A 15,279-nucleotide genomic window follows, 5' to 3' on the forward strand; every position below is an offset into this window, starting at 1 on the left:
TGCTCCAGCATATCTATAGTTTCACCATTATTTCAAGGCAAATACTACCATAATGCATTACAGAATTAGGCAATGTTTCTTATCATACACACTACTTGCTCAATAAACTAACAATTTTTAAAATAAATTTGACAGGAATTACTGTGGCTCAGAAGCTTTACATTGAATCAGACACAAGCTGTTGTGTTCATCCAGAGTAAGTCACGACACAGATTGGCTTTTACCAGACTGCTAGCTTGGAATATTCTTTCTTTCATGAAATTTGCCACCACACAGAATTCCTGCCTTCTCACGGTAAAAAAAAAAAAAAAGACATGCCATGTGTCACAGAAAAAAAAACAAAACAACAGAATAAGCTACCCTTTAGGCGTTTCTGTCCTGCAGCCTCCACTCAAAGCTTCTTGAGAAACATAGACAATGCAGCCTTTTATCATTCCAAAATGAATGCCATTTGCCACCTCAAGATCATCCTTTTCTTCAGGTACTTCAGCTGTTGAAAACTACAATACTAGGAAGCTTCACATACCCCACCTGGAATAGTTAAGCATTTGTTTCTTCCAAAATGACCCTTTCTTGTTTATATAGTCTTTATCTACTGGTTGTAGGGAAGATCAGTTAATCTTAAAAATATCTAGTCAGCCATGCATGAAGAGCAACAGTTCTGCCTAACCACAACAGATTAAGCCATGAAGCATGAGGTCTTTCTGCCTTCCTTTTTAGTATGTGTAACTACAAATGCTAACGCAAGCCATAAAATTAATCACCCTTTTTAATGACTTGTTGTATTGTACTTCTAATCCAAAATAACTTTCCAAAAGCAATAAACAAGTGACATAGCACATATGTGATAGTACAATGCTTGCCCTTATAATGTGCTTTACTATTATCATTACTGTATATACGACAGGATACAGCGGCTAATTTAATTTGCCTATCCCTTCCAAGATTAATGATTCAAATCAATTAAGTTAAACAGATATTGCAATAAACCACATTTTTTTTCTGCCCTTTTTTGGGGGGTGAAAGATATACTAGCACAAAATGAATATCAAGACAGAGTAACTTTAAATATGCACCTCATCTAGAACCTTATCTAGAAGGTGTTACTTCATTGAAACACTGTACAATATGTTGCTGGAAGACTGTGTTCTAACTTTTCCCCCCCCACATCAGCAATAAGTATTTACAAGCAGTAGTACATATGATGTTGCTAATGGTATTATCTCTGAAGAGATATTCTGAATGCATTCTTTTGTTACATCCAGGTGTACTCAAGGTATTTTGTTCTTATCATGATGATCATTTTCCTGGTAAAACTTGGAGGAAAAGGTGCCTGAAGATTCAGACAATAATACATTATTTATTCTACATCAGACAGAAATTAAGAAACACAGAGAGATGCTTCACTGTTTAGAATTACCGTATTTTTACACCAGAAGCAGAAAAAAAAAAAAAGAATAACTTTAGTATGGCCATTGATGCCTAATATTAAAATCACATTTTTAGCAGTATGAGGCTGAACAAACCATACTGTAGAACTAACAAAATCTCCCTAGTGATGGTATCAAGATAGACAGCTTTTAGAGTAAATAAAACACTTTTTTTTTTTTAACCAACACTTCCATCTGTCAGATTTTATATGATTTTTAGATTGTTCATAGCCTCTTCTAGAAAGCAGCTAAGTAAAAGATACTCTTATGATATATACAGTTATGGAAACAAAACTGGAGTCCTTGAAGAACATTTCATAGAAGAAAAAGATGTTTATAAAGCATTACCTGCTGCTGGCCATTGGAGGGGTATACACCTATCTTTTTGGACAGTGTCCTCAGGTAAGGAAATGAGTTTTTTGGCAAGCACTGCAGAAATTGGTTGTACTAACAATGTTGTGAGGTTCAGTCGATTTTGTCTGTAGCTTCCATCTTAAACAACAGAAAGAGAACAGCAATTTAATGAATGAAAATTAGAAGAATTTTCATTTGCATAAAGCAAACAAAAAAAGCAAGTACTTACAATACAACTTAAAACAGCTGATTTAGATAGATAGCTGTTATTTTGTACTTACCTTACCGGGAAAAATAATAAAAAAAAATCCCTAAAGAACATGTGCCACCAAATTACACATTATAGTATTTGGGGAATAGTTTCACAAGAAACAAATTGGCAGAGTCAAAGAAAATATTAGATGGTATGTGACTTAAGCACAACAAATTAAATTGGTGCATAGTTAAAGGAATCAGTGGAAAACAGAATTACTTTTTGGCAGTAACTTTCAAATTGAAGTAAGAACTGAACAGAGCCTTACAGACATTTAAGCAGCCTGAAATAACATATAAGTGTCTGTCTGTAGTGGATACTGCTACTACTGATAAGGGTTGTGAGATTTGCCAGGGATACCATGATGTTTAAATTCTTCAGTAGTGCTAGTTAGTACTAGAGCTAGGGGCGAGCTTCCACACAAACAAGCTTTTGTGAGAACTCTGACAAGGAACAAACCACACAGGTATGAAAAACCTGCAACTTGATGAGATGTGCTTCCTTGCATATACCAAAAGGGCTGATTATTTTTTTTTTAAAACTGCCCTCACTCTTTTTAAAGAATACAATATGATCACCTCATTGACTCAAAGCGGGTTCAGTGCAGCTAAGGAAACTACAATAAAATGCAGAGATATTTCCCTGTTGGAAGGTTGAAGGCCTCAGCTGAAGGAGGACTGGAGTAAGAGTACTGAACAGACATGTCAAGTGGAGGAAGGTACAGATCAGAAAGCATCACAGTACTTCATTTACAGACTTAAGATCTTCAGAAACCACAGCACAAAATCCAAAATGTTAGTTTCCTCACATGACTGTCCAGCATTTAAGCATGGGAAGGTTTCTGGTGAGATAATTTGATATTTTGGGAGACCAATTAATAGAACTCAATTAAAAAAAAAAAGGCAAACTCTTCACATGGAAATGCTCTGAAGCACTTAAGGATAGCGTGCTGAACTATTTCAGCTGGCCTAATACAGGCATCATCTCTTTCCATGGAAAGCAAGTACTTGCAGACAAAATCCTACCTCAGAAAAGGAGCACAAGGCAGAAAACAGTCCCAGATCAACTGTTTTAGACTTTTTGATGCAAAAGTCTAAAAGCCTTCCAACACACCCACCCATACTGAATAACTTGCAAAATTCCAACTAGAGATTTAGAATACAATGCCTCTCTCTCCAAGACCTTTATAAAACAAATACCACGTTTTCTGTTGACATGGAGTTCTTTACAACCAGAAGGAATCCTTTACATTCTGTATGACTACAATGACAAAGCTCTCAGAAATCAGCAACACACATTCTAATAAATTTCTACAAAATTACTATCAGAAATGTTACTTAATCACAATATTAAAAAAATGCACACATATCTTTTTTTCTTTCTTATTTTTGTCCTGGTATTGCCTGAGACTTCTTACACTATGCCCTTACTCATAACGCAGAAACCAACCAAGGCTATGCCATTTAATTATAGAAAAAGTGTTGTTCAGCTTTTAAACGCAGTGGAAATATTATCAGTGCTCAGTTTGAGAGAATTAGACAAATTAGACAAAGTCGAAAGGTGAAACTTGCTCAAAACATAATTTAGAAAGTTTTGTCTGACTGAAGTTGGGCAGGGTTGCAAATCCCTCAATGTTGTTATTTGATTAAATTGATGGTAAAATCATCTTCCTCAAGCTTTGAGAGTCTGTTTCTGGAATCAAAAGGAATTCTAAAATGTCCATCAGACGTGTAGCAGACATTATTTTCTGACCATTGCTTGTCAATCTGCAGACTCTATCACAGGAGTGATGAATCTCAAACTGTTGTAGATAAAAAACATCTCTCCTTTCTCCATTTACCCACAACTTGAACTTCAGATCTGAATAAACTGTAAAAAGTACACTTTCAAGAAAAATTTACCAGAGAAAATCTCCCATGTTTAAAAATTAATCACAATATAAGATGGAGTGCATGCAACAACAACCTCCCCCCCCACCACTAAAATATTTAAAATATAGAAATGGAAATTTAAAGTTATTTGGAAGAAAACTGTCTAAGAGAAGGAATTAACAAAGAAATGCATAGGCAGGTGGTAAAATATCTACGACTGATTTTTTTTTAAGAAAATATTAAACAAACATCTGTCAGCAATGATGTAGTTATGGTTGATTTCTTCCCTGAGGGAAGGTGCTAGATTAGATAACCTCTTGACATCTTTTTCAGGCCTGACTTATACAATTCTCTAGTAACTGAACTGGACTTCATATTAAAAAAATGCCTGGTGAAGGGGGAGGGGGGGGGGGGGAAAGGAGGACAAAAAAAAAAGAGTTCCTTTCCAGAAATTAATTAGTCGCCATAAGAGTACATTGTTTAAGAAGCTGAGTAAAGCTATATACATCATGATCAGGATTCAAAAAGGAAAGACGCCAGACTAATCTCTCCAGTAAAACACAATATAGACTGAAAAAACTGGAGACTTCCAGGGCTACCAGTTGAAGCAAAATCGTTCGTTAGCTTTTAAAAACCACTCATGGGCTTGGTGCTGTACCAAGTGCAAAGCAGTGAAGTGCAACATCATAAAGAAACCAATGTACTGGAAGAACTTTGCGAGATTCCTTCTTGGTCTTTCCCTGCTAGTTGAAAAAACTCCTTGGAGCACATAGTGCTTTCAGGATCTGCAAGCAAGAGAATAATTTAAATATGACATTTTCTTTGTAATGAAATTTAGTTTTATAGAATGAAAATCTTCTAAGAAAAAGAATTCCTTTGTCTGTGGAAGTCTAATAATATAACTGTGCCAGGCCTTTGTCTATGGAAGTCTAATGATCTAACTGTGCCAGGCCTAAAACTGCTATTGATTTAAGAAACCCTAGAGAATACCCTGGAATGCAAAAAGAAAAATATGCTAATCAATTACTAAGTTAATTTTAGTAGCACAGAAAGAGGCAATCTTTAGAAAGTTTCTGCACAGACATGACTACATTTCTACTTCTGCAGTGACTGTGTTTTGTGTTTTCTTTTTCAACGTAACAACATTAAGCATCAGTTTCCATACTGCTCAGTCAGCTTGTAACCAAGCATTTCACAGTGTTCTACGACTTAACTTACTGGTATTAGTAACCAGTTACCAACTGGTAATTGAGTAAAATGGGATTTCTGAAAAGTTTTCCTGGGAGAATTTAGCAGTAATACTTATGTAGCACATGCCATTCATTTCTGAGTTGAAGTCCAACTTTACCGTTGTTTCAGTGACTTTTGTTAAGGCTGAAAAATCAAAGCATATAGAACAGAAGAGAGTTAGTCACCATGTCATACTTCTCTAGTCAAAAGAATACTGCTTTAGGCACAGCTTCTTCAGTGTTATGCAATTAGACTTTATTTTTCTCTAAAAGGTTTGTGCTATAAGAACTAACTTTCTGTTAATTTTTATTTAAATTCCAGATTCAGAGAAAAATAAGAGAGAATCTGTTATGTGTAAGAGTCAGATAACAATATTTAAATTTAATATTTAATAGTCACCTTCACCCAGATCTGATAAAACAGAAAGTTTATGAACAAAACTGTCCAAAAAGTTAAATTCATTAAGATAATTCCTTCTATGACCTGAAACACTCTTTTAATGATGCTCCCCACAAACTACGGAAAAGTAAAGTCTGACTGAACACTGAACCATAATCGTACATACTCACAGCTTTGACTTTCTGCTGCATTAATAATATAGCAGCATTAGTTTTGAAATATCGGAATGGCTCATTAATTTTTCACCTTAAGCTTAACAGAAATTTGACAGTGTTATGCTGAGAACAGACAGTCCAAGTAGGATTTCTAAGCATACAATGAGAATAAAATAGAGCTTAAAAGACAGAATGAAGTGTATTTGGTTAATACACTTGATCTTGTATTAACCATGGCACAAACAAAGATGTATAAACGTCACAGACATTCAAATTATATGAGCTTTGAACTTTTATACCACTCCCCCCAACTTTGCTCACAGTCAGCTGCTCTTAGGCTTCCACTGGTTCTCATGAAGCTAGCCACAATGACTTCCTTAAACTATCCTGCAAAATCAGTTTATTTGTGGTCTTCCTGACTTACATCTCACCCCATGCCCAGACTGAAAGGGCCTCTGTGGTGTCTCGTGCCGGGAGACTCCACCCCTTCTAGTAGCTCTAGGTACTCTAGATAGGTAGTAGCTCTAGGTACTAAACCCGTATCTCTACTGTTAAACATCATAATGCTGCTGTGCAGCACCTATTTAGTTACATCTTCAGCTACAGCTGCTTACAATACTGTCTATGAGCATCATTTTCAAGACAGACATGACTCTTCCTACTCAAAAACCATTCTTCAATGAAGCATTCACACTATCAATTCATACTGATAGGCAGGGCTTTCATTTGTATTATGCATCAAGATTTGAGGGAGAAGAGCAGAACCTTCATTAGATACCTATGGAGTGGAAGTTGCCTTTTTTCAGTCCTCTATTAATTATCCACCAGACTTACCATGTGGAACATATGTCAGTTTTGAAGCACTTTGCTTCACTAGCCTCTAGTAGGAATGTGAAGGAAAACAAAAACATTTGCTTCTCTTTCGTTAAAAAAAAAAAGAAAAAAAGAAAAAAAAGAAAAAAAGGACTTTGAAATTCTGCAACTAGGGATTTTAGCAGCAGCCCCGACTAAGGACTTTCAAAGCAGTTTTACACACAATGAAGCATGAGATGATGAACTGTTCTCCCAATTACAACTGTATAGTGGCAGCTTGCATTTCAGGTTGCATGATTCACAAATGGACAAGGGATGCTTAGAACTACGTATCGATTTCACATATGGGTGAGAAAGACATCCGTGCCTACAAAAGATTTACACACATTTACAGAAATTACAGAACTTAAAGGCAGTGAGGATCACCTAGAAAGAAACTAAGTTACTGAGATTACTCAGAAAGCATCTGAAAAAACATTTCCAAATTTTTCTTTGCACTTGTGACGAATCGACTTGCTCAAAACCACCTTTTTAAAAATTCCAAATTTTCATGTTGAGTGAATGAATTTAGAAGAAACCCAAAGGTATCACATCACCTGTGATAAATTTCCAGAGTTAAGATGACCATAAATTCATTGATATATAAAGAAATACATAAAACTATGGAGATACTATTTTGGATTACAAAGTATATTCACTGTATTTTGTTTACAACAGATTCTATCAATGGAGTAGATGCAACTCTGGGTACACAGCACTCTGACTTTCTCTTTAAATAGATTTGTCTTGCCCTTAAAACCAGAAATTCTATAGCTGATATGAGAAGAAAATATGACTCCAGAACTCAGTATCTTCTTCTCTCCCTCTCAAGGAAATGTGTTTAACCAATATGCAAGAGGAAAAAAAAAAGTCACTCTCCTGTATCTTAGTGCAAATCACTTTTGTCTTAATGCCTATTTAATGTGCTTTAAAAAAACCTGTCAGTCTTGTTTCTTTTTAAGATAAATAGAATAAAAAACAACACATTTATTTTGTAAAAGCAAAACTGCTTTGACACACCGATGCAAATTAATCCCCCTGTTCCCTTCTACAAATATTTAATAAAATAGCAAGAATAAAAAGAAAAGGAAAGAAAAAAAATACTCTGGAGGGAAGGGAGTATGTACGCATGTGTGCATGAGGGAACACAAGTCAAACTGATGTATCACAGAGGTAGCTTTTAGAAGGGAAACTGAAATTATAGAATATTTTGAAAAAAATCTGCTTTAGTCTGTGTCTATGAGGTAGCTGCATTCATCCCATCTGCTTATATATGCTGGGTGCAGCCCTAGCAGAAGTATACTCCCCTGATGTTGGCTGTACTATGGATGAATTTGGTCTGCTCTTTTTAAATGGACACAGAAAATATCACTGGATCCAACATTCTGATAGGCTGGATCATTTCCTTAAATATTTTTTGAAATCAAGAATTTTGAAAATATCAGATTATGTAAGAGTATGTAACTATGTGTTTGATATGACACCTATTCCATTGTTCGTATTTTATATCATGGTTCACAGACATACATTTAGTCCTGAACATAAGTATTTTACATTTTCTTTCATAATGCTTTTTACCTCCAAGGTAATAAATGGCACTTCTTTTAAAAAATAAAGTTCTAATACTCAGATTTCATAACCACCTTTTCCAATCTGCAAGGCCATATTCCTGTCATACTTCACATCTTTTCTGATGCTGCTTTCCTTTTTCTATCTGATAGTAGCCCACAATGAGAAAAACAGCAACGATAACACAGCTGCTCTTGTACTCTGGGCATGCAGCTTTTCTCTAATTTATGGCTAGTTATAGTAATTGGCTGGCTATTGCATCTCCCATGCTTTCTGAAGAAGATAAAAGGATGAGAATGGACAAAAATTGGTATTATTGGTACTTTATGTTTGCATTGCAGAACCAAAGATTTATCTCCCTCCTGCAAAAAAAGATCCTCATAGCCACCAAGCACAGGGATTCAGCTCAACAGTGAGACTTTTAAGTCACTAACAATGCATAAAGAACCTCCTGTATGAATTACAGAATCATAGAATCATAGAATAGTTATGTTTCCTGTTAATCACTTCAAGAAATAACCGACTTCTGGCACATTCAAGAGTTAACGGGCTGTCTTATTGCTTGCTCCTTCATGAAATAAACCTTGGTTTTCTACACCGGTGATGGCCACTACAGACGAAACAAACAACAAACATGGAAATAAGACACTAACACAGATCTCCTTTCCTTCAGTGATGATCAAGAATACAAATAGTAAAATAACTGTCTTCCTTTAGGTGAAATATGCTTGCAGCAGCCAGAATATGCATCAGGTTACATATGCTGTCATTGATCTGGTTATGAACAAGCATGGTGTCCTGTTTACCCACTATAATGAGATTTATTGTTATTAAAAATAATAAAAGCCCTATAACACTCTACAAGGACTGGAATGGAAATAGAAAATCTCTAAGAAAACACTAAAAGTGACAGGTTTAGGATACCAATTATTTTGTTTATAGCATGTAGTGAACACTGGAACGACTCAGATCACGTTCTGTCTATATATTTGGTGGGCTACATGAAATAAAATTGCATACATTATCTATGGTTCACTGTGCTTTTCTTACAATAATATATATCTCTGATTTATTCCTCCATATTTGTTTGAAATCATGGAAAGGCACATTCTGGCTTCAGTTTGATGACATATGGGGTCACCCACGGGTTTGAAGTCTCACCCTTTTCCCACAGCTTGTTACTTATTCCTCTTCTCACACTGCAGTGCCATTAATTGTGCCAGCACAGTTGTTTCAGTGGCCATACTATGAACCAGAACAGTGAACTTTCCGGAAGTTCTTTAAGGCTAGATTAGTTCCCCAACCCGTATCACAGCACTGCTCTTAACAGATAAATCAGCAGAATAGGAAGTAAGCTAGGACAAAGAGGTAAATGGTGTGGCAGGAATTCCTCCAATTCCCCCCAAATCCTTGTACTGTTAAAACACAACTACAAAGAATGCTCTTGTCCTCTAGGACATAAACTGGTGGCTCCTTGGCACAGAATGACATGTAAATATGCACATCAATTCAAAAGCTACTTATAGCTTTAATAAAAAAAAAAAATAATAAAAAAATTAGTTTCCATGTGCTCTAGGGCTCTTACAAAAAAAAAAAAAATAATCCCAAGCAAAATAAAATAAAAACCAATAAACCTACCAGCTTTGTATTTTGACTTGTAAGCGAGCACCAGCTCACCTTAGAATTTATATATCAGAGCCCGATAATCCAATTATCACAGAGAAAAAAATAAATAAATTGCTATTGGTTTAGAGTCTGGTTTATGAAGGGACTAACTGGCATATCTCTCACAGTCATTCAGTAGCTGAGTAGTGTCAGATCAGAAATGGGTCAGATCCTAACTGCATACACACAATGACATAATCGGAATCAAAAGCAACAAGAATTCCTTTGGAAGCCCAAGGACTAATTTAAATACTGCATCACAGCACATACATTGAATCGTATTTCTACATGTATTTCTGGTTCCTTCCTGCAAAGTTTGTAGCAAACAAATAGTATGTCTATATGGACTCTCTGTCCATATGTAAAAAATGCTGGTTTACATATGCTCATTCAGGCTTCAGATTCAGTGACTAAACCAGTGTGATGTCACAGCTATCTTAATAAAGTTTATTATGGCCTACAAATACATGCATGTGCATGCACACCCACTCACCTGAAACCTGTGTCACATGAAACAGAGAACCGTCCAGCTGCCATTGACAGTGACTGCTCTAGAACTAGAAGCAGCATAGTCATGTTTCTGGAGAGCACACTCAGGGCAAATAAATCTTAACCTATAAGATTTATTTATTAAAAAGCTCTTATGGGCTGTCATACTAACACATGATTCACCCAGGAGTTTTTCCACGGGAAAAAAACAGCATTACTCTCCTACACCACTTAATCATTAAAGTTCATCCAGCACTTATTTCAAAACACGTTTGCTAACCTAACCCTCAATGTTGCCTCTGTTCTGATTCTACTTTACCGTTACAATTCAGTTCCATGGATTTTTTGCCTGAAGTACACAAAGTTGGCAAGTTGTCACCACAACTTTACAACAGATAATAGATGCTCCATCACATTGACAGGCAAAAGTACAGGGGAACAAAAAATATGTCTCATTGAAAGAAACAAAGAAATATCAATAAAAAGAACATATGAACCATTATAACAACATGGGTTAAAGCAGTTATTTTTGTAAGAGGAATGTGTCACAAGTAGTCATCACTTTCATATTATTTCATCTCCTACTCAGTACTGGTAGAAATGAAATAGAAGCCACATTTGCAAAATCCATCAGCACTGCTCCATTAAACCGACACATGAAATATTACATGATTGCCTCTACAACATGTAGCATCATTCTTAATTGTCACAGGTACCGTATTTCATGCAAGTGTGCAAACTAGCACTTGCAATTTTATAATAAACTTTCCTGCTGATAGTATTGTAAGAAAGTTCCATTTGTCCTCAACTATGTTTTCTGCTCATAAAAAAATACTTACAGCCTCTCAAAGTTCAAATATTTTTCCATGCACTCACTGCAGATAACATTTCATTCTCACACATGGTATGCTGTAGGAGAACACATATGTCAGTGAGACAGACCTGACTGAACAACTTAGCTATCCACCACTGTTCACTATAAGACCAAAATTCAAGTACTTAGCATGATTTCAGGTTACTGCTTCATAAATTAATTTTAGCGCCTGCAGTTCTACTGCAGTAAACAAGTCTAATATATAACTAATAACTGACCAGAGGGCAAAACCCTTACTTTAGTCTGCAGATAGACCTGATCTTTTTTATTGTGTTTTTACTTTTTGGATGGCTTCTGCACAAACATCAAAAAAATAATCGTGTGGAAAAGATATTAAATGCTATAAAGAAAGCAAAATTTTACCACATGGAAAAGCACAAAGTATTATTTTTGTTACAACTCTATTTTAAGCAGAATTTAATTTTAGTCAGTTTTGGTTTAAGCTGGTACAACAATTCTAAGTCCTGCTAGCCTACATTTTCAATGTAGCTCAGGACCAAGCATGGGGAAGGCATCTGAAAGATGTTCCATTACCTTCTTGCCAGTCACAGTCATCTCAGACATCACTGCTGAGATCATAGTCACGAAGCTGGCTTCTGAGAAGATGCCAAATATATTTTAGTTAAATAGTTGTATATATAACATATATACATATATAACATATATATAGTTAAATAGTTGTAAATATTGTAGTGAGAGGAAAAGGGGTAATGAGTTAAACAGGGAAAGTTTAGATTAGATATAAGGAAGAAATTCTTTCCTGTTAGGGCAGTGAGGCACTAGAATAGGTTGCTCAAAGAAGTGGTAAATGCTCCATCCCTGGCAGTGTTCAAGACTAGGTTGGACAGAGCCTTGGGTGACATGGTTTAGTGGGAGGCGTCCCTGCCCATGGCAGGGGGGTTGGAACTAGATGATCTTAAGGTCCTTTCCAACCCTAACTATTCTATGATTCTATGATTCTATACAAGACTCTGCATACTGCTAAACCGATTTGATAGAAAACACAGACATTAAGAAAATAAGCCCTTTTTACAAAATCTGGCACCTTGATTCAGTTCTCACAAAAATCTAGTCTCAGGAGTGAAAGTTGAAAATGTGGGACTTACTCTTAAGAAGAGATAAAGGGCTAAGAGGAAACACAGAGAAAGCAAACTTAAACTACTCAATCACCCAAATTATTTAATACATTAATATAAATTTTCTACAGGCACTTATTTATCTCCCTTACAGAATTACTTTGTATATATAATTAGATTATACAGGACCTGTATTGATGAAACTTCAACTACTTATAAATCTATATAAGGTAAGAACAAAATTACATTTTGTTATATATGCAAACTAGTTTAAATAATAATTTTCCCATCAGAGCTTATTGATCAGAATAAGGCATTGCCTGAGATAAATTTGCCTAATTATACTTCCTTTAAAATCTGTTCAATAATTTTGTCTCCTACTGTAAGTATTTCAAATTCTTTTTGTCAACCTCTAGCTTAAAACCCAAAGAAAAAAGGCCAAAACCAAATCTATTTAAAATCAAATGAAAAAAATTGTATGTTTCTACCACTGGTTGGGAGTGTGCTCATTAGTGTTGGTTCCCTAAATTTTGGCTGCTGAATTTTAAAATTAAACCATTTTTATTTCTGTTCCTAGAAAGATTTAGTTAACACCACACAACAACCACAAATATGAACTCTATTACTCCTGTGGAGGTTTTTTTTATCCTTCACCTAACCTGAAGTCCTTTGTATTGAAGTGCTATTCAGACTCTACATGTAATTGTATTTTTCCAGCAGTAACTGAAAATGTGTTTTCTTAAGAATATATATTCTTTGTCCAGGCTTGATATTATAAAGTCATTCCATTTAGATCATAAGCTTGAAATGGTCACTGGACTGTTTCTCACAGTTTTTTTGAAAACTTTTTTTTTAGAGAATTATTGGCCACATTCAGTGTGTGTGGTATTTACATTAGGTACCTCATCACTCAGAAGCTTGTGTTTTTCATTAAGTATTTGCAACCTCATCAGGCTGAAGAAGGAAATGAAACTGAGTCTGTTACACACTCTTACTCAACATTAGGCTTTAAGCTTTTCTTGCCTTTAAGATGACAGAGTTTAGATTTAGATATCAGGAGGAAGTTCTTCACTGTGAGAGTAGTGAGGCACTGGAACAGGTTTCCCAGAGAAGCTGTGTCTGCTCCATCCCTAGCAGTGTTCAAAGTCAGGTTCGACAGGGCTTTGAGCAACACGGTCTAGTGGAAGGTGTCCCTGCCCATAGCAGGCGGATTGGAACTAGATGATCTTAAAGGTCTCTTCCAATCCAAACCTTTCCATGACTCTAACTCTATACTCAAGGCAGCTCTTGAAAGATATGACTAATGTGAAAGAAATCCTGCATAGAAAGGACACACTCTATACTGAATCCCCCTTAATCCATTTCTGAGCCATGAACACACTGAGATACGCATATGCCACCTTTTGCACAAGCTTCTGCAATCCTGTATCACCTGTAATCCTATATCTTCTGCACAGGAAAAGCTTATTTTCTTACGGTCAGATAACTTGACACAATATAGTAACAACAACTGCCAACTACCTGAATTAGACCTTGCAGCCTACAGCTGGAAATCTCCTCAGATAAGAAAAGTAAATACGCCACTGAATAATCAAGAGACTGAAATAATTCAGACTAATTTCTCAAACTGTGTGTGCCTCTTCAAATCAACTTTTATAAATATAAATCAACTTTTATAAATATAAAACACTCATTAGCTTCGGTGTTGTTCCACTGATTTCTACACCAAGGATACTTTAATCTGTTGTGCTTCCTGTCTATATACAATTTAAAAAGAAAAGCTGTATCAGAGGTTTGCTTGAGGTTGACACATGCAGCCATTCTATATGCAACAAACCTACAATTAATAACCTGACAGTATTTGTCTAAAATGCAAAAACATTAGAACTACTCACACAGAAGCACTCAGAAGCACTACTGATAATCAAGACCTAATGCATTTCTAACATATACACTAAAATTAATTATGATTTTGATGGCAAAACTATTTGGCTTAGGTTATGTACAAAGTTAATCCTGCAATTACAATTGAATCGTTTGCCCTAAAATTTCACAGAAATACCTCTAATGAACAGTGTACATTTATCTTGTAATGGAAAGAGGAAATTAAGCTATAAGTACAGTAGAGATTAGTTATCGTGACATTAGCCTTCTTCAAAGCACTCCAGCAACATGTTAAAATGCACTTTCTTAAAAAAATAAGGAAAATAAATAAAATTATGTTAACAAGTTAAGCCACACTTTGGCTTTGTGAAAAGTAAAGATGTTTTTTTCTGAGCCATGTACTTGACATGAAACAAGTTCTGAGTAGTTTCTTGTCAAATCATAGGTTGATAAGGTGACCCTACCTCAGCTTTGTAAGTATTGATAACTGAGTATATAAATCGTAAGTTTAGTCAAATTAAAGCAATATGATGATGGTAAAACTTATGAAAGCTACCAACAATGCTCTGTGCGTGCTAAGAGTAAAGCTGTGCCAATTTGCATTGGAAACTCACTCATTTACTTGACCTACCCACAGTTATGACAGTGACTTAGTTATGACAATGACAAAATGTTAAAGTGATAAAAAAACGTAGCTGCAAACTTTTAAATTTTCCTGAAAATATGCAAGAGATTGAATTCAGTAAAGCAACCTTGGAAATTCCTAACTTAAAAAAAAGCAATATATCTCTATTGCTCTGCTCCAGTTCATAATGTGTAAGTGGTATTATTAAAAACTGTAAGAAATGTGCAGGTTTCAGACTAAAATCTAGATGATACTTAATCTGGTCAAACAACTAAATATTTTACTGCTTGGGAATAATTCAGCAAACATTGAATTTCACTGAAATTAATGACAACCCTCAGTGAGTGCTTTCATGAAGAATCAGACTTCTAATTTTTTTTCATATCCAATAATGATGGGGTATATTTATTTCTTGTTCAATACTTACTTTTGCTAATCATACACTATTATTACTATCCAGAACTTTGAGATCTTCCAAAGGAAAACATAAGAAAACATTAATAAACTATATTAAAATATCCTGTACATTTCATGTTTACACACAATAAGATAC

General features: G+C 35.2%; 1 protein-coding gene across 14 annotated transcripts in view; it reads right to left on the reverse strand.

The window, feature by feature from the left end:
• NAALADL2 (N-acetylated alpha-linked acidic dipeptidase like 2) overlaps window positions 1-15,279 on the reverse strand; it is a 494,729-nt gene that overhangs the window by 116,544 nt on the left and 362,906 nt on the right. For all 14 annotated transcript variants that reach the window (XM_061452509.1, XM_061452508.1, XM_061452511.1 and 11 more), the window contains one exon: window positions 1,779-1,922. In XM_061452509.1, the coding sequence (XP_061308493.1) occupies window positions 1,779-1,922 (144 nt within the window). The remainder of the gene's footprint in view (window positions 1-1,778; window positions 1,923-15,279) is intronic.

Source organism: Pezoporus flaviventris, unplaced genomic scaffold, assembly GCF_033815535.1.
Source record: "Pezoporus flaviventris isolate CSIRO_AGI_PZ_B2104156 unplaced genomic scaffold, CSIRO_AGI_Pfla_v1 ptg000013l, whole genome shotgun sequence".
NCBI lineage: Eukaryota > Metazoa > Chordata > Aves > Psittaciformes > Psittacidae > Pezoporus > Pezoporus flaviventris.